We start from the raw sequence: 21,190 nt of genomic DNA, 5'->3' as shown, positions 1-21,190 counted from the left end.
GATCATCACACATGGCCCTTAAAGGTTCAGTGCCATAGTTAACAGGAGCAGACTTCGGCTAGAGACTGCTCAAACATTAAACGGTCTCCAGCCATAAAATATCTTTGCTCAACCTTTGATTTTAACTTAGAATTTATTGAGCACGTTGAATCATTAATTAACAAATGCGTCATCAGAAGCAGAGCTCATCAACCGGAATTCGAAGCTTTCATTACAAAATTGAATAGCTGTCTTTAAACAGATCCTTCTGCCAGCAGTTTACATAAGCCACCCCAGTCTGGGGTGCGTATGCAACAGTACAGCAGAAAAAAATACAAGGCAAGCCGAATAAAATCCTAAGGCTAGTGATGCGAGCTGATAGGCACACCACGAACAGAAAAATTCAGGAATCAGCGGCCACGGCCAGCTAAGACAAAATAGTTACAGAGATTACTGCTGCTTTCCCCGCAAGAACCGCGACCTCCTCATACCGCTTCATGTAGTATAACAGCTTAAATTATGATAGGTTATGTAAGTTATTTTTAAGTAGTTTTTAAATTTCAAAATTATAATTTACAATGATTAAATAAATTTAATTAATAATTATTAATTAATAACAAATTATAATTTTAGGGTATCTTGTACCTCTGTTGAGCATCCTAGTAGAAGGCAATCGTAGCCGCACAAAAAGTAGTATTAGAGTTTGTACAGCGATATATGCTGTGTCACTCGCATCAAATTTACAATGTAGAATAGTCATAAAAAGAGAAATCACTCGGATCACTTGGGATCACTCTTGAATATAGGCTATCCTTCCGCTCCCACTACTCACGGGTTAAGAAAAAACAAGAAACCGTCTTAACGTCCTCAAGATGCTACGACCCGGAAGGGCTCGAGCATTCTACACATCACTCTTCAGAATAATCTACAACTAGCTGCTACCAAAACTACTCTACGGCATCGAAATAGTCTCCAGGAAACGAGAACACTTTGAAAAAATCATCACAGCACCGTAACCGTTACAACAAGTCCATGCAACTCCATCATATGCGAAGGCGGAATGCTCGACACCGGACGTCATCCTAAGCGAAACACATCATCACTCATCGCTACTGCTACAAGAACAATAGAAAAAGACAAAGTCTCCAAGGCCTTAGTCACCTGCACGAAGAACAGCTTCAACAACGTTACACAACTCCATCTACCTCCAGTCACAAAACTCGTCCGACTTGGAGACCGTCCCTGGCATCATCCCCAGCCCACCATAGACTGGCATCTTAAGCACCGGGTTCGTGCCGGAAGTAATAGTACAATTATCCAAAAACACTTCCAAGAACTGATCCAGATGAAATACAAAAACCACCACCACATCTTCACCGATGAATCAGTTATCAACGAAGCCGCCGGTGTCGAAATCTACTCTACCAAAGACAGAAACACCATCAAGCTACCAGACTACACATCCAACCTCACAGCTGAAGCAATAGCCACAGAGAAAGGACTTAGTTCCACCAACCCAACATCATCTTCACTGACAGTGAGGGCGTATTGCGCACGCCATCACCCAGAGACCAACAAGTTCTCTCCAGACTCCGCATCAGCCACACCAGGTTCACCCACTCTCACATCCTGAAAAAATTTCAACCACCACTCTGCACGTTCTGTGGGGTGGACATCACAGTTCGTCACCTTCTCACTGACTGCTACGGTTACACCAACCAACGAAAAAGCTACAAACTGGACACAGATATCGACAAAATTCTTTTAAACGATACACTCCAACAAAAAAAACTACTCTAATTTCTGAGAACCACCGGCATTTGGCATTCAAATGCAATCGTATTAAACTAATCTTAATAACGTAATAAAATCAGGAAAATCTGTGACATTATTAAAGGGCCGTTTTTTCTTCCAAAAAATGGATACAAATAGTTAAAATCAGAGGGTTTTCATGGCAGTAAAAATTAGCATGAGCATGGTGAAATTGTGCTTTAGCACGTAAATTTAAATGTTCCCAGCTGCAAAAAATGCAGCAATGGAAAAATCTAAGATATCCAACCGTTGCTCGGTTCCATGCCTTAACACCTTGCGTGCCAAGCGTTTTTTTTATAAATTTCACAAATTGCCAGGATTTAAGCGTTTCTTGCTTATATGTGTTAGTAACGATTGTCACGGTTGTCATATTTGACAGTCTTGAATTTCAATAAAAACTTGACGTTTTTTCCACGAAATCTTGTTGCCGTTAAATTCTAATTTCTATTCATGTGTAAAAATTTTTCTTTGACTAACGATAAATAAAGCATGTAATAGCGAAATGGACAGTAGTGATGACTAAATTTTTAGATTTTATAATAGTAGTTTCGATGAAAGTATAGATAATGATAGAGAAAACATACAACAGCAAAGGCGAAAGCGTGTCGTGAAACAATCTTCAGATTCTTCATCCGAAAATGATCAACGCAATCAAGATGAAATTGAAAACGTTTTTAGTGAATTGCTGTTGGAAGAAGAAAGCATTTACAACAATTTTGAAACAACCAATATCGAAGAAATTCAATGGGATGAATTTAGTGGTCGACAAAAAAAATTTCAGTTTGAAGATACAGATTGTCTCAATGTGCAATTGTCTGGCAATATTACTCCATATGATGCATTTTCATTATTTGTTGACGATGATATAATAAACGTTCTTGTCGAGGAAACAAACCGCTATGCACAACAAAAGATGGAAAAGTCGAAGCAATCATCAAGCGCACGCATCAATCGCTGGACACCAACAAACTCCCAAGAAATGAAACAATTTCTGGGGTTAATCTTGTGGATGGGACTCCTGAATGTCGGCCCTATTGCGAACTATTGGTTGACAAATAAGTTATATAACTTAAGCCTACCGTCCAGTATAATGTCGCGGAACAGATTTCAAATTATATTAACTCATATGCATTTTGTGGATAATACCACCATTACTCCTAAAGATCGGCTTGGAAAAATATTGCCATTTTTCAACAAACTGCAAGAGAAATACCAAAAAGTTTATACACCTGGTGAAGATATCGTAATAGACGAATCGTTGATTCCATGGCGTGGGAGACTTATATTCAAACAATATATTCCGAACAAAGCTCACAAATACGGAGTTAAACTTTTCAAGCTTTGTTCCAACGAAGGCTACACGTGGGCTATGAAAATCTATTCCGGAAAATCTTCAGAAGGGATCCGAGAAACAGGATTGGCGCATAATGTGTGTCTTCAGCTTGCCGAGAAATTGTTTGACAAAGGACGTACACTATATGTCGACAATTTTTATGCAAGTTATGAATTGGCTAAATCGTGTCTAGAACGGAAAACTCATGTAGTTGGAACTCTTCGGCATAATAGAAAACATCTCCCAAAAGATGTCATGGATTATAAACTTCGAAGAGGAGAAATGATAGCCCAAGAAGACAATAACGGAATTGTTGTACTGTAATGGAGAGACACCCGTGATGTAAGGCTACTGTCAACGAAGCATGAGCCTATCATGATACAGACGATCAAAAATTATTGTTGTCCTGATTCCAGAGCGTCTTCCAATCCAAACGCAAAATGGAAACCTTTGGCCGTTATAGAATATAATAGGGGAAAATGCGGAATTGACTACTCCGACCAAATGCTGGCATTTGCGAGCCCCATGAGGAAAGGTATCAAATGGTATCGTAAGTTAGGCATCCAACTGCTACTTGGAATTACTGTGGTCAACGCCCTAACAGTGTATAAAAAAATTACAAGCCAAAGTGTAAAAATTCGAGTTTTCCGAGAAATGGTAGCGGAGAAATTACTTGGACTACCTGCCTTCAATGTTTCCAGACCGTGTGCTACATGTAATCATATACTAGATATCCGAAAAAATCATGCTGGAAACACCGTTAGACGTGCATGCCAACGATGCTATACAGTGCAGCGAAACAGTATGAATTGGTCAGAGGCGCGAAAAAATGTAAAAAAAACAACAACATTTGGTACTAGTTGCCCTAATCAGCCCCAGCTGTGTAAAAATTGTTTTGACAGCTGTAGTTCACTTTCAATAAAAATGTTATTTTATAATTTTAATTACAACAATTCGTTTTCTGCATTTGAAGTCACGCTGTTCAAAATAAACAAAACTAGAGATATTTGCGAAATTCGGTCATGTTTGACGTTCTACACAAATACATAGATGTAATTCGTATACGTATACATGAAGCGTTTTTGCCGTAACCCAAAAATGGGTGACATGGCGTTTTGTAAAAATTTACATCACCCACTTTTTGGGTGATGTGGAACTCAAGGTGTTAAGCGTGACTTACTGATATGTGTTAGCAATGGTTGCACCGGCTCTAATTCTTCACGTTCTAGGTTTGTGATAAAGTAATGGCTTTCTTTACGCTCTTTCATGTTCCTGTTTGGTCATATATTTTATATTTGTGCATAATAGCTATTCTACATATTCAAAAATTGCATTTTAAAATCAAGCGTTCTCTCCGGCACCCAAAAGTGGGTGACATGGCCGTCAAGAAAGTTTGCCGTCACTCATTTTTTGGGTGACGCGGCATTCAAGATGTTAAATCATGAAGAACGGTCTACTACGGTAAGTAGGCATGTATGTTTTACAACACTGACGCGATTTTTTAAATGTTAGCCCCCAAGATCATTTTTGTTTGCAAACCGGCCCGCAAGCCAAAATGAGTTTGACATCACTGCCTTAGATCTTTGCTGAACGTGTACTCACGTTCATACAGTACTACACTAATGGCACATTATCAAAGCATGGTGCATGCTTCGGAATAAACAATATCACCACTGACGCATTTTTAAGCTAAAACTATCGCGAAGTGTTTCGCTGCAGAACTAGCTGCAAAACTTGATGCGTTTCTCCTAATAAATGCAAGCACGCCGGATCAATATTTTATATTCACGAACAGCTTAACCTCGGTCGAAAAATTGAAGCCTGTTATCAGGGCCACTTCATCCATAGGATACTGGAAGACCTAAGCTCACATTTTGACAAAGCGTTTCCTATGTCGTTTATTTTAATCCTCTCGCGCTGTGCAATACCCTGCAATGAGCAATGGGCAATGGCAATCTCACCCCATGAATACCTTCGTTTACTAAACCAACTATGATGTCCTGGCTTAGTTCAAATAATTTCGCGTTGGACGCTCATCTCAGTGTAATAATATGTTACCCGTCCATGTATTCGGCTGTGGGATCGGATACTACGATGTGGACCACCTTCTGTGGTCCTGTGTGGAGTACGATAATATGCTAGACCTTCGTAGCTCGCCGCAACGGAAGAAATCGGAAAATAATCGCGTGCTCCAATACGGGACATTTTGGGGATCGACGATTCGGATTTATAATGTCATTTTCCTCTTTTCTACACACAATTGTATTTCCCTATGACTTCCTCCCCATCCAAATCCGTAACTCACCATATGTTCAAGTGTTGGGTTAAAATATATTTAGTAAAACTGAGGAAGGGCGACAGAAAAAAAAATTTTCGATTACTACTTGTTTTGTTCAGACGAAAAAGGCGTCGTAAGAAAAGGCTGCAAAATATAGTATGGCGATGAAAAAGGTTCTCGGTATCTGGTGGGACTCCCCCTGTAAGGTATTGACCTTCCGATTGACCGATTAGATCAAAGGTAAGATACATCATCGTCCACCTCGAAACGAGAAATAATTATGTTAATTGCATTACATGCACTACGTTCATTTGTTTCACACTGGGATAACAGTAACTTTTTATTATATGTGTGGAATAAGAATGGACTTTTTATAAACTATTATGCTATATTTCGTTTAAATCAGACAACTAGTCAGCCAAATCGAACTTCATTTTTTTTTACTAAACTTTTTTCAACATAGATAGGTTCTTTGTAAACCCTCTTTTGTTTTATAATGGTGTAGTTTATTTCTCGTCACTTTATGTTTGGAATGCGGAATGATTTTCATACCTCTTTGCATTGGGTAGCATTAATTTAAATTTTTTGATAAATTTAAATTAATTTGGAAGCCGTCGGTATATGTTGACAATCTTTCGGCATCTCGGCTAAAAGGGCTACATATTAAAATAACTACATTCGTACATCCACGTGAATAAACTGATAAAAGGAAGTACCATAGCCCTCTTTTTTATTATTACAGCAAGATAGTATACATAGGATACTCCTCTTATTTTGATTTCCTTAAATTTAAATGGGTTTGGCTTCTTAAAAAAAAATCACCATTTTAATTATCTACACCCATAATTAAGAGAACATATTTCAAATTACAAATCAAAATGCAAATGTATTTTAGCAAATGTTACAAGATTGTTGAGAGGAACGGGATTGTAAAGGAGATATAAAATAAAGAAATGTTAACGTACAAGTTTTTTTTTTATTTTTACAAGCTCGTTCAAACGAAGCACAGACCAAAAATAAAAAAAAAATAAACTGCAATTGTTACAATAAAAAGATATGTCACATGATACTAGTTACTATATTGCAATACACAATATAAAACGGACAATCATTTCATGAGTTTGCGTATGTTTACCAACGAATCAATAAATTCATCCATAAAAAAGCAGATAAATTAGTTAACAGTGCTTATCTTATATCCTTTTCGGCATTTACAAATTCACGTATAATATTTATATGATATTAATGTTCTGTTTGAAACGCAGACCATTGAAAAAATTTACAGCTACATTTTGAGCACATTACTAAATTTCGATCAACATTTGAGAAGCCAATTCGTTGGACTCAACGTTTGTTTGCTAGACCTGTAAGATGTAATATGAATTATTAACACTTTTTATAATAAACCGTATTCGATGATTCCAAGCACTTACCTCTCGGACACATGTATGCATATTCATCTTGCTCAATCGGATAAATTTTGAATCTTTTCAGATTCTGATAACATTACGTCATTCGCCAGTAGTAATTATTTTTTCATGCAGTTTGTTACAATGTTCCGTTCATGCAGTTTGTTACAATGTTCCGTTATCCATGCATTTCATCAGGCATGTTTGTATTTCATCATACACAGTTTTGTCTCCTAAGTTTCAAGATTGTAGATTTTTTGTCCGAGAAATAATGGTTCTCGATTGAGAAACAATGATTGGGTGCTTAGAAGCACATACATGATTTTGCTATATTGTATTGTGTGAAGTGGTTTGCAGATAGCTTGTTGTCTGAACGAATCCATCTAAACATCGAATCACGATACAATATTCATATAGTGACAAACAATACCATTGCGAATAAATAATATTCCGAGAGAGCGTGGAGATTTCATCGAGGTATTTGTAATCAGACCTGCAAGTAGATATATGACACTACATCACAATATGCTAACATTAGAATATTTATATAATCTCACCTGATCTCATTCATTTTTTTATTTCATACATTGTCCACTTTGCAGAAGCTTCATTTTGCAGCATGGCAATGAATGTCCTTAGTAATGTATTCAAAATGTGTTCTGTTCAGAAACGCACCTTTATAAATGTTATCCAACCGATTTAAAATATCAAACATTTTTCTCCCTATTGTCATTCATTCATTGTCAGAAGCTGCCGATGTTTCTACTGCACGTCAAGCAAATTTATAATGAAATAATTTTCAACATAATTGTGTACTTCCCAGCAGGTTCAAGCTTATTCATTGAATACAATGAACATAGTTTACTAAGCTATTTGGAAAAGGATAGATATGTAAAATTTATTGCTGGATGATCAATAAATTCGATGGTAAACGCGGCATATGCTAGACAAATTACGACTCTAACATTCTATGAGGAAATTGATTTGAATGTGGTTACGCGATCGAATGCAATAGGATTCTTGAATTATTTCAATTTATGTACTAAATATTTCTATATACATTTTTATACCTAACGATTTATTTATATTTTTCAAAAGTCGCGATTCATTGTTATTTCTACCGAACCGAGTTGCACCAATCGTGGCACATAGGTTTGTGATGGTCTCGGATTCAGGGAATTGAGTTTTGTAATTTTTAACCCTCTAAAAGGGGGAATTCTATACAACTTCATTTTGCAATATATTCACTCAAAAATACAAATGATGCCCGACTAAGTTACAAAGTTTCAACTCCACCAATGGAAAACAAAAGAGGGTCCCCATACACCCTTGCCAAAAAGTAAAAGTAAATATTTCTCACTTACAATTATATATGATGTCCGATTTTCTTTTTACATTCCTAAAAAGTATCTAAAGCCACGACAATCTCAATCAGGGAAAATGAGAGGGGAGCTCTTTCGTCAACTCGCTGCAGTTGACTTGCTACTACCGGTTCTTTGATTTTTCTATATAAAGCGCATCTTACAGAACTGATTTTATTGGCTTCTCGATATTTTCCGTATGTTCGTGAATGACTTTTATTGATACAAGTTCGTCTCATATCAAAGCTGAGCATTTCTAGCGAAGCTTTTCTTCTAATCCTATCCGTCGCCTTCAATATTTCATAACACATTGTATTTAACGTGCGATATTTATATCTAACTAAAAATCATTTGAGAAAGCGAGTATATGGGTGCGTTGTATATCGTATGATGTTCGTGTGTACGTGGTGCGTGATGATGTGTATTCGATTGCGTATGTGTATTTAAAGGTGGTGAGTTATAGATTGATTTTTTTGCTTCTAGAAACATTGTTTTTTTATCAGTTGAAACAATTGAACAGCGAGTATGCAAAAATGATCAGCTGTGTCTCAAGCTTCTGAGACCGTCAAACAACAACGTTAGACTTGGCAAGCGAATATCAGGCGTCTGATTCAGGGGCCAATGGTCGTGATATTGTGTTGGAATGACGGTCACTGATCATTGAAAAACGATAGTCGATATCCTTCATATTTCCTCGAACAAAAGATAAATACCATTTAGAATAAAGCTATCTAAATCCTAAGACAAGAGTTCAATCTGCCAAAAAAGTTTCGCCATGGCCATGGATTCTATACCTTCTGAATCATGGAATGAAATTCAGACAATAATCGTATTTTAAACGGCAGGCAATCAAAAGGAGCTTAGAGCTGATGATTAATGCCATTTAATACATTGCGTGTCGCGTCACCCAAAAAGTGGGTGATGGGAATTTTACTGGAATGCCATGTCATCTATTTTTGGGTTACGACAAAAACGCTACATGTATACGTATACGAATGACAACTATGTATTTGAGCTGAACGTCAAACATGACCGAATCACGCTAATATTCCTAGTTTTGTTTGTTTTAAACAGCGTGTTAACGACCAGTAACGGACTGGTGGGCGCCAGTTCGGGCTAGGGCGCATATAAATACCGATGCAAAACGCGCCGTCGCTCTCTTTTTTTATCGACAATCATCCAGAATAAAGGTAGTAATTTTAAAACTCCCCTTTAAGAAGTTAAAAAAAAATCCATTCAATTCATTTTATAAAAAAGAGGTTGCATTCGCAACAGTTTACGTTAGTACTAGTGCATAGATTATAAGTTAGTGAGTATAATAGAGTACCGGAAAATAAAGGTAAATTAGTCTGAATGTAACCCCGGACTGATCAGTGATCCCGAACGATCCGAAATAATGTTAAGTTGCGAGCTGTCGAACAGAGCATCTGTGTAGCACGGGATACCGACTACTCTTCGTGCGGGGCGCGATGATTTCGGCAAGTAAATTAGCCTGCTGTCTATTCACACTGAACGGAGCACTGACTAAACTTCTTCCTTGAAGGATCTAATGGCATTGAAGTCATTTATTCTAAAAAAAAATATGACGTACACAAGCCACAAATAGATAATTGTGCTCACTGCTACTTTGAATGATACACCCAACGGTCAAGTTGCCGTTGTCGTTAGATCAACATTTGCAGTGTACTATACTAGTTCTCCAATCGCATATGGTAGAGCTCTATCTATGACGAAACTATCGTCAGCAGTCGCTACGGCGAAGACGCCTTCGATCTGTCGCTTCAGAATAATGTTTGCATACGGCAGCCGTTTGGAAGAGCAAGCTAATGCTACTTTGTGATGATTTCCGACAGATTATTCCGATTGCACCAAAGGGTACTGATGCAAAGATAATTGATCAATGCATCAGGAAAAGTCCTCTGTGGGATCAGTGTCAGATTTTGTGTCTACGCGAAACTATGCGAGTTCGAACAGCTACGAACGTACATGAGGCCACCGAATTGAAACAGTTTTCCGAGATTCTACATTGGATCGGCGAAGTTCGAAATTTCGCAACACCGGGATTGGACTCATCTTTTGCTAAGCTACCGCACGACATAATACTACCCCGGTCAACCAACCTCGAGACAGATGTGCGAGTACTCATCAGAGGAATTAATTCTGGTATCGAACAGTACTATTAAAACCCAGAGTTCTTAACTGATTGAACCTATTTGTCGCCATTAAACGTGAATGTTACTACAATTAACAACACAGTACTGTAATCCCTTCTAGAAATTTAGCAAGAGTACCTGTTGATTAATACCTAAGTAAACCCAGAAGGGCACGAGCATCAGCAACTATTCAAGTACATGAATTCATTCAACATGATTGGCATTTCTGTGCATCATTTCATCCTATGGAGCTTCAATACTGATCGCCGGTTATACACTGCGACACGACTGCAAGATGACATGCTCAAGATATACTGTATCCGAGCTCGCATTTTTACAACCAACCAACGAGGAGACCATGTGTAGTGTTTTTGCACACGGACAGCTGTATGTCGCATTGTCACGGTTGACCTCTCGAATGAATGTGAACTCAGTGAACGAGAATCAGGATTGTGTTGCAAAATCAAAAAGAGTGATGTACCGAGAGGTTGATGCCGATTGAATCGATATGGTTAGCCATATAAACGAAGCCACATGATCGTACAATTAACATTGTTAATTAACAGCATTTAACTGACCGGAATGTTTTAATGGGTTTTAACTCGAGCGCATGAACCGTGCCTTATACAAAAAATGTGTTCAATAAACATTTACATTACGATGCGTAAAACAAGACAAACAACTGAACTGTTCCATAGAGTCACAGTGTATCACTCGAAGAGTAGAGACATCTGACACGACTAACCCCTTAGCGACAACAGTGCACTAATACATCTCAACACAAAGACAGTGACCAGTCTAATCCACGTGTAGTACAGATCGTTGACAAAAGCAACCGAATCCTAATACAAGAACGCACCAAAAATAAGATGGGGGTCGAGGACTCCGGAAGAGGGTCGGCTTTTGGCTCGTGCTACGAGCCATTAGGCCAGAGTCCCACAAGAGAGCCAAAAAAAGGAGGATAATAGGAGAAAGAATTCCCCTTAGCGAGTTTTTCGCGGAAGAAGAGATCTTCATGGTAGTTGAAGGAATTACTCCTGAAAGACCATCAAGGATAGCTAACCCCTTTTTAGCCCAAAAGGCTATTGAAGTCGCCATAAACGAACAACCGAAGAAAGTAACTATGCAAAAAGACGGAAAACTGTTAGTGCTGGTACGCAATAAAAAACAAGCTGAAACACGGACCAAAATTGACTTAAAGACCACCAATGGTATTGAAACTGTTGGGAGCGTAGTCTAATGTGCCACTCACGAGTGACCTTGTTGACGTGGGCACTTAGACAGGCACCCGGGAGTGACTCGCGCTCTTCTGCCGGGACCGTCGACGAGGACGGATGTTTTAAAACATAGATATTAAGTTGTGCGTACTAAATGTATAATAAAATGTAACGTTCTTAGAATACAAAAGTGGCGACGAGGAAAATACAAATCTACGTGAAATATTATAGTTGAAAGTAACCATAGTAATTGTTATAATATTAAAAAAAGTCACACCTCAGATACACGATGCTGAACCCAGATGACCTCAACGATGAACAGCAGCCATCGCGAAGCAGCCATGAAAGCCACCGGCAAGGCAGCGTCCCTGAGCCTAACACCGCTTGGATACACGAAATGTTCAAGCAGCAACAGTGCATCCTACACCAACAGCAGGAAGCATTTTTGAAGCAGCAAGAAAGTTTTCTAACGCGTATGATGTCGTCCATGAATATGCGTGAATCGACCGGACCGGAATTCCTGATTGACTCGTTGGCGAATCATGTGACGGAATTTCGTTATGATCCGGAGGAGAACGTTACGTTTGCTGCATGGTACAGGCGTTTTGAGGGGCTTTTTGAAAAAGATGCTGCAAAATTGCCGGATGATGCCAAGGTGCGATTGTTATTGCGTAAACTTGGTGTGGCGGAACATGAGCGATACAACAACTATATACTGCCCAAAAATCCAGGTGATTTTGGTTTCGCGGAAACCATAGTGAAGTTGCGGGCACTGTTTGGTTCAAAGGAGTCGGACGTCAGCAAAAGATACAAGTGTTTTCAGTTGCAAAAAACACGCACAGAGGACTATGTTACGTTTTCATGCCGGATAAATAAGGCTACGCTAGAGGCGGAACTAGCCGGGCTCAGCGAGGAAACAATGAAGTGTTTGATCTTTGTGTGTGGTCTGAAAGACGAAGAAGATGCCGATGTGCGTATGAAGCTGCTGAGCCGTATGGAAGAAAAAAAGGATGTTACGCTTGCGCAACTATCAGAGTTGGGTGAAAAGCTGGCGAATCTTAAGAAAGATACAACTTTGCTCGCGGGAGAAAGGAAAGTCCAGTTGATTGGCGAAGAAAAGTGTCGAAGCTCGAAGGGAAGGTGGCAAATTAATAAGAAGCCACACCAACGTCCCGAGAAAAGTAGACTGGCATGCTTTTTATGTGGAGAAGACCACTGGGCTAGGTACTGCACTTATAAGAGCCATAAGTGTCACAAGTGTTTTAAATTTGGACACAAAGAAGGGTTTTGCAATGCAGCGTCTCGGTGGACAAGCAAAACTAGGCGAAACCGCAATGTAAGAATCGTGACGGTCAACGCAGTTAAGAGCGGACGTGGATGCGTCAATGTTGCAATTAATGGAATCCCAGTGGAAATGATGCTTGATACAGGCGCTGATATAACCATCATTTCACAGAGATTGTGGCAACATATTGGGAAACCAACATTAACTCCTTCAAAGATAAAGGCGAGAACTGCATCTGGTGATCTTTTGCGCTTGATAGGCGAGTTTGTAGGTTCCATGATCGTAGCGGAACAGTGCAAGAGTTGCATAATTCGTGTGGCTACGGAGGATTTGGCACTTTTTGGAAAAGATTCCATGGACGCGTTTAATTTGTGGAACGTGCCCCTGACATCAGTATGCAATCGCGTAGGTTTAGTTGAACCATGCAGCATAAAATTGCAGAAGGAGTTCCCGAACCTATTTTCCGGCAAACTAGGTTGCTGCAGGAAGGCGAAAATTCAGTTGAAGCTGAAAGAGGGCGCAACGCCTGTTTTTCGACCAAAGCGGCCCGTGGCCTACGCAATGTTTCAAGCAGTGAACGATGAGCTTGAACGGCTGAAAAAAGATGGTATAATTTCCAAAGTGGATTATTCGGATTGGGCTGCGCCAATTGTAGTTGTGCGTAAGGCAAACGGGAAGATAAGAGTATGCGGAGATTACTCTACGGGGTTGAATGATAGGTTGCTGCCTCATCAATACCCGCTTCCTCTTCCCCAGGATATTTTTGCAAGTTTGGTGACTTGTACAATTTTCAGCCAGATTGATCTATCTGATGCGTTTCTTCAGGTAGAAGTCGAGGAATCTTGTCGACCGATGCTTAGTGTAACTACTCATCGAGGATTGTACGTTTACAACAGATTACCTCCAGGAGTGAAAACGGCCCCGGGAGCTTTTCAGCAGCTGATGGATGTTATGCTAGCAGGTCTAGATGGCGTTGCTGTTTATTTGGATGACATTGTGGTTGGAGGACCAAATGAGGAAGCCCATATGAAAAATCTTAGAGCTGTGCTTAGAAGAATTGAAGACTATGGCTTCACCATTCAATTGGATAAATGCTCGTTTCAAAAGAAACAGATAAAGTACTTGGGCCATTTGTTAGATTCGAAGGGACTTCGACCTGATCCTGCTAGGATTGATGCAATTCTTAAATTGCAAGTTCCAACCGATGTTACAGGAGTGAGATCATTCCTTGGAGCAGTGAATTATTACGGAAAATTTGTAAGGAACATCAGCAAGCTACGTCATCCATTGGATAATCTTCTTCGTGAAGGAGCTACTTTTACCTGGACAAAGCAATGTCAGGATGCTTTTGATCAATTTAAAGTGATACTTTCCTCAGACTTACTATTAACACACTACGATCCGCGCCAGAAGATAATAGTGGCGGCGGATGCCTCTTCCTTTGCACTAGGAGCGACTATTAGCCACAAGTTTAGAGACGGGTCGATCAAAGTTGTGCAACATGCATCACGTACGTTAACCAGAACAGAACAAAAGTATAGTCAACCAGACCGAGAAGGATTAGCTATTATCTTTGCAGTAACCAAATTTCACAAACTAATATACGGAAGACATTTTCTCCTACAAACAGATCATAAACCACTGTTACGAATTTTTGGATCAAAAACTGGTATACCGGTGTATACAGCCAATCGTCTACAGCGTTATGCTTTAACGTTGCTTCTATACGATTTTGAATTGGAATTCGTGCCTACACATAAATTTGGTAATGCCGATGTACTTTCGAGACTAATAGCTAAGCATGAAAAACCTGAAGATGACTACGTGATCGCAAGCATAGAAATGGAGGAAGACATACAATCAGTTGTGAGCAGTGTGAGTAAAGTCTTACCGTTAAAGTTCACTGATGTTGAACGAGAGATACAAAATGATGCTCAATTGCGGAAAGTGTACGACTTTACTAAAAATGGATGGCCGCAAGCAGCAGTTAAAGATCAAAGTTTGAACAAGTTTTACAATAGACGTGAGTCCTTGTCAACGGTTGGGGGATGTCTCCTTTTTGGGGAAAGATTAATAATTCCATCGTCGCAGCGATGTATGTGCTTGAATCAGCTACACTTAGGCCACCCGGGAATTGAGAGAATGAAAGTTTTGGCTCGAAGCTATGTCTATTGGCCTGGCTTAGATTCAGATATTGAGAGCCTGGTCAAATGTTGCCAACAATGTGCATTGGCAGCAAAGTCTCCTGCGTCCAGCTTACCAATAACATGGCCAAAAACGAATGTACCGTGGCAGCGGGTGCATGTGGACTACGCAGGCCCTATTGATGGTGAATACTTTCTTTTAGTAATTGACTCTTTTTCAAAATGGCCGGAAATCATTTCAACAAGAACAATCTCAGCAATAGCCACCATTCGCATTCTTCGAAATTTGTTTGCACGTTTTGGAATGCCAACTGTTTTGGTGACCGATAATGGAACACAATTTACAAGTGCAGATTTTGCAGAGTTCTGCAACATAAACGGCATTGAACACATCTGCACAGCACATTTCCATCCTCAGTCGAACGGACAAGCAGAAAGGTTCGTCGATACTTTTAAAAGAGCCTTAAAAAAGATTAAGGAAGGGGGAAGCACCGTAGCAGAGGCAATAGATACGTTTCTACTTACATACAGGAGTACACCGAGCAAGTTGTTGGATCACAAATCACCTGCCGAGGTAATGTTCAATCGGAAGATTCGTACATGTTTGGAGCTTTTACGATCACAACCAGATTTAGATACTGTGGTAGAAAGCACTAGGATGAATTTGAGGAATTTTAAAGTCAACGACTTAGTATATGTAAAGCAATATCGTCGTAATAGTTGGAATTGGGTCCCAGGTGTGATAAGCGGACACATCGGAAGAGTTATGTATGAAGTAACTATTGAGCGGGGTAGGAAGCTTCGTTCTCACATTAATCAGTTGCGGACACGAGTTCATGGAAGCATCGCCAGTAAAGTTGCTGCTAAACTAGATTTTACTTCAAAGAGGTCACTGCCTCTAAATCTGTTGTTGGATACATGGAACATGGTTGAAGAATCCAATAATCCAGACGCAAACCTAAATACTGGTCAACAACATGAAGTGATAGATGATGCCAAAGATTGTATGTTGTCATCGTCCCCATCTCCATCGTGTGCACTGTGTCCGTCGTCTTCACCGTTACCGTCCTTATCATCACCGCCCTCATCGTCTTCGTCGTCTACGCTACTGTCCCCTGAAACGTTCTTGTCGCCGACCTCACCAGGGTTTGAAACGGCCGACAGTGCAACGCCCTCGCCGTTACAACCTCTACGACGATCTTCGCGGGTTCGAAGACCGCCTCAGTGGATGGCACCGTACCAGCAATATTAACACCTTGAGTGCCACATCACCCAAAAAGTGGGTGATGTAAATTTTTACAAAACGCCATGTCACCCATTTTTGGGTTACGGCAAAAACGCTTCATGTATACGTATACGAATTACATCTATGTATTTGTGTAGAACGTCAAACATGACCGAATTTCGCAAATATCTCTAGTTTTGTTTATTTTGAACAGCGTGACTTCAAATGCAGAAAACGAATTGTTGTAATTAAAATTATAAAATAACATTTTTATTGAAAGTGAACTATGTCAAAACAATTTTTACACAGCTGGGGCTGATTAGGGCAACTAGTACAAAATGTTGTTGTTTTTTTTACATTTTTTCGCGCCTCTGACCAATTCATACTGTTTCGCTGCACTGTATAGCATCGTTGGGATGCACGTCTAACAGTGTTTCCAGCATGATTTTTTCGGATATCTAGTATATGATTACATGTAGCACACGGTCTGGAAACATTGAAGGCAGGTAGTCCAAGTAATTTCTCCGCTACCATTTCTCGGAAAACTCGAATTTTTACACTTTGGCTTGTAATTTTTTTATACACTGTTAGGGCGTTGACCACAGTAATTCCAAGTAGCAGTTGGATGCCTAACTTACGATACCATTTGATACCTTTCCTCATGGGGCTCGCAAATGCCAGCATTTGGTCGGAGTAGTCAATTCCGCATTTTCCCCTATTATATTCTATAACGGCCAAAGGTTTCCATTTTGCGTTTGGATTGGAAGACGCTCTGGAATCAGGACAACAATAATTTTTGATCGTCTGTATCATGATAGGCTCATGCTTCGTTGACAGTAGCCTTACATCACGGGTGTCTCTCCATTTCAGTACAACAATTCCGTTATTGTCTTCTTGGGCTATCATTTCCCCTCTTCGAAGTTTATAATCCATGACATCTTTTGGGAGATGTTTTCTATTATGCCGAAGAGTTCCAACTACATGAGTTTTCCGTTCTAGACACGATTTAGCCAATTCATAACTTGCATAAAAATTGTCGACATATAGTGTACGTCCTTTGTCAAACAATTTCTCGGCAAGCTGAAGACACACATTATGCGCCAATCCTGTTTCTCGGATCCCTTCTGAAGATTTTCCGGAATAGATTTTCATAGCCCACGTGTAGCCTTCGTTGGAACAAAGCTTGAAAAGTTTAACTCCGTATTTGTGAGCTTTGTTCGGAATATATTGTTTGAATATAAGTCTCCCACGCCATGGAATCAACGATTCGTCTATTACGATATCTTCACCAGGTGTATAAACTTTTTGGTATTTCTCTTGCAGTTTGTTGAAAAATGGCAATATTTTTCCAAGCCGATCTTTAGGAGTAATGGTGGTATTATCCACAAAATGCATATGAGTTAATATAATTTGAAATCTGTTCCGCGACATTATACTGGACGGTAGGCTTAAGTTATATAACTTATTTGTCGACCAATAGTTCGCAATAGGGCCGACATTCAGGAGTCCCATCCACAAGATTAACCCCAGAAATTGTTTCATTTCTTGGGAGTTTGTTGGTGTCCAGCGATTGATGCGTGCGCTTGATGATTGCTTCGACTTTTCCATCTTTTGTTGTGCATAGCGATTTGTTTCCTCGACAAGAACGTTTATTATATCATCGTCAACAAATAATGAAAATGCATCATATGGAGTAATATTGCCAGACAATTGCACATTGAGACAATCTGTATCTTCAAACTGAAATTTTTTTTGTCGACCACTAAATTCATCCCATTGAATTTCTTCGATATTGGTTGTTTCAAAATTGTTGTAAATGCTTTCTTCTTCCAACAGCAAATCACTAAAAACGTTTTCAATTTCATCTTGATTGCGTTGATCATTTTCGGATGAAGAATCTGAAGATTGTTTCACGACACGCTTTCGCCTTTGCTGTTGTATGTTTTCTCTATCATTATCTATACTTTCATCGAAACTACTATTATAAAATCTAAAAATTTCGTCATCACTACTGTCCATTTCGCTATTACATGCTTTATTCATCGTTAGTCAAAGAAAAATTTTTACACATGAATAGAAATTAGAATTTAACGGCAACAAGATTTCGTGGAAAAAACGTCAAGTTTTTATTGAAATTCAAGACTGTCAAATATGACAACCGTGACAATCGTTACTAACACATATAAGCAAGAAACGCTTAAATCCTGGCAATTTGTGAAATTTATAAAAAAACGCTTGGCACGCAAGGTGTTAAACAAGGAGGGATGTTGGGAGCGTAGTCTAATGTGCCACTCACGAGTGACCTTGTTGACGTGGGCACTTAGACTGGCACCCGGGAGTGACTCGCGCTCTTCTGCCGGGACCGTCGACGAGGACGGATGTTTTAAAACATAGATATTAAGTTGTGCGTACTAAATGTATAATAAAATGTAACGTTCTTAGAATACAAAATTTTACTATTTTATTTTCAGCAACAACAAGCTTCAATGGGATGCACGGTTGTTTAAAGTGTTCTTGTGTAGGAGAATACATTCCCCAAGGTAAAAAAGTTATTTTCGATGCATTGGATGCTCCCCTGCGTACGGACACAGGCTTTCGATCAAGAGTATGTGCGTACCACCATAAATTGTGGCGTTCGCCGTTAGAAGATTTAGATAATTTTGATTTGATAAAAAACGTGCCTGTTGGCGAGCGTTTGCACCTAATTGATCTGGGGGTGACTCGGAAAATACTCCGAGGGCTTCTAGAAGGCAAATTTGACAGATGCCCTCTTTGGTCCCCCCAACTAAAGGAAGCTGTGTCTGGATTTTTAAAACAAGTACAACTTCCTTCTGAAATACACCGTTCGCTTAGAAGCGTTCGGTATGTCGCTTTTTGGAAGGGTACCGAATTTCGTACCTTCCTGCATTATACGAGTGTTGTGGCCCTGAGAGACTGTTTAGATCCTCACGTAAACAGTCACTTCTTACTCTATTTTTGCGGTATAACAATACTATCTTCTTCGTTCTACCAGCACTTATGGCATCGTGCGAAAGATTTCCTTTCCAGATTAGTAAAGGATTTCGGCTCGATTTATGGTCGTACTCACTTAACAAGCAATGTCCATAATCTTCAACACGTATATGAAGAGCTTGCAATGTTTGGACCGCTTGATAATTTTTCTGTATATTGCTTCGAGAATCATTTGCAGCAGATCAAACGTTGGGTTCGATCTGGCACGAAGTGTGCGGAGCAGGTGGCAGGCAGAGCACATGAAATTGCCACCATATACATGTCTGCCAACATCTCTGCTCGCACATATCCATATTTGAAAACAAACGGTATCGGTTTACACGCAATCGCCGATTTTGTTCTTTTACCAATATTTAAAGATCAATGGTTTTTAACCAAAGATAATGGTATAATAAAATTTTTGGAAGCCAAAAAAACCTCTTCACTTCAGTTCTCCGTTGTTGGAATGCGGATTTTGTCCCAGGCGGCGTTATTCGAGGTGTCTGCAGAAGGCAATGAAATACTAGTAACCTCGTCTGCAGACATCCTTATTTTCCAAGCAAGGGAAACTGCGCCGTCTGAAAAGGTGGAAGTACCTTGGACTGCAATCCGATGCAAGTTGGTTGCAGTCCCATTACCCTCTCGACCTCTAAATCTTCCTTCAGTTCCTACTTCTATTAAACCTTCAATTTATTCCTTCTTTCCTCTTCTACACACCTTTCAACCCGACTAGATCCATCTGTTTTCTTTTCCATTTAAAACGTTGGCTGCTACTGTTATTTGTGTTGTGTTTTCGTTAGTGTTGTAAAACAATTATTTATAAAGATTAGACAGGTTAGATTAGACTAGACTAGACTAGATTATATTACTTATAAAGATAATGAAGGTGAATTAGATTGTCTTCATGTAAATATTCAAATTCTAATTATTCATTATCAAAGGGATTATTCATTATTAGGGAAAAGACTTTTATAATTTTCAAACAAGTTTATTAAAAATGTAACGATCCAAAATGTTAAACATTTTTACAGTACACAGTACAGTATTTTTACAGTAACAGCCAACGTGTTAAAGGTACTTCAGTAGCAAATCCGCATCAAGGCTAAAAAATATCGTGGGGCGACCATTTTTAACAGCACTACTGGCAACTTTTTTTTGCCGTGCTGGGCAAGCTGAATCTCGCTCAAACCTCCTAAGCGTGCCGTTTTGTCCTCGTGTTCGTAAGTTTTTATGTTTAGATTGTTAAATTTATGTTTTATGTTATTTGTATTTTTATTGCTTGTGCCTTCTATCAATAATTTTTTGTGATACTTTTTAAATATTAGAAATAACTTCAGAAAATTAGAAATAACTTCACAAAAATTGAAATAATATTAGAAATAACTCAATTGAAGCTTTGAAAAAACATTAGTAATTACACTATGCACATACGCTTCTGAGATAGGGACTGTGTCTAAATATCGAAAACTCCTCTTAACCATGTTTAAGAGGAAGAGGCTCAGAAGCAATTTAATCTAGTATGTTTGATCGAACCATTGAAAGGGCATTATAACAACGAGCTGTAGGAGTTTTACGACAACCTGACTATCGTATTTATCTGAGCTGATCTTAGATAAGAGACTAAATTAATATTAAAGATTTCGTTGCTGCATATTACGATGCAGCGACCCCATTGGAAATTGTAATCGCAATCCCCCTGGTTTGGTATTTTCTTTAAAATAGAGTCCATTTCAAGTATGCAACAATGTCAATCTAACATTTGGTGAGTTAATTAACTTAAGGTTATAACATGTGAATAAAGTTCGTACTGGTTATTATATTTTTTATATTTAAACCCACTAGGTTAAACAAATCCATACCGTGTACAAAGAACTACTACGTGTTTTTAACCCATACCGTGTATAAAGAACTACTATCGCATCAACAAATAAAAAATAAGGGGCTGGAAGGATTGTGTTAACATGCAAAAAATTGTAAGTAATTTCATTGTTTTTTTATATACA

The 21,190-nt window shown here is 39.0% G+C and overlaps 1 protein-coding gene across 1 annotated transcript; it reads left to right on the top strand.

Annotated features, from left to right (window-relative positions):
- Nucleotides 1–11,831: 11,831 nt before the first annotated feature.
- Nucleotides 11,832–19,920, top strand: LOC128724348 (uncharacterized). Its single transcript, XM_053818075.1, has 2 exons — nucleotides 11,832–12,534; nucleotides 18,935–19,920. Exons 1-2 carry the CDS (start codon nucleotides 11,832–11,834, stop codon nucleotides 19,918–19,920), a joined length of 1,689 nt encoding a protein of 562 aa, XP_053674050.1.
- The last annotated feature ends 1,270 nt before the right edge of the window (nucleotides 19,921–21,190 follow it).

Source organism: Anopheles nili, chromosome 3, assembly GCF_943737925.1.
Source record: "Anopheles nili chromosome 3, idAnoNiliSN_F5_01, whole genome shotgun sequence".
NCBI lineage: Eukaryota > Metazoa > Arthropoda > Insecta > Diptera > Culicidae > Anopheles > Anopheles nili.
Note: the sequence above shows the minus strand (reverse complement) of the source record. Positions and strands in the feature narration are given on the sequence as shown.

Bases quoted from the DNA above. Each gene is read 5' to 3' on its own strand.
- LOC128724348 (XM_053818075.1), top strand. From the start codon at position 11,832: ATGCTGAACCCAGATGACCTCAACGATGAACAGCAGCCATCGCGAAGC. The intron at 12,535-18,934 runs GTATGGAAGAAA...AAATACTCCGAG, and splicing joins GCGTATGAAGCTGCTGAGCC to GGCTTCTAGAAGGCAAATTT.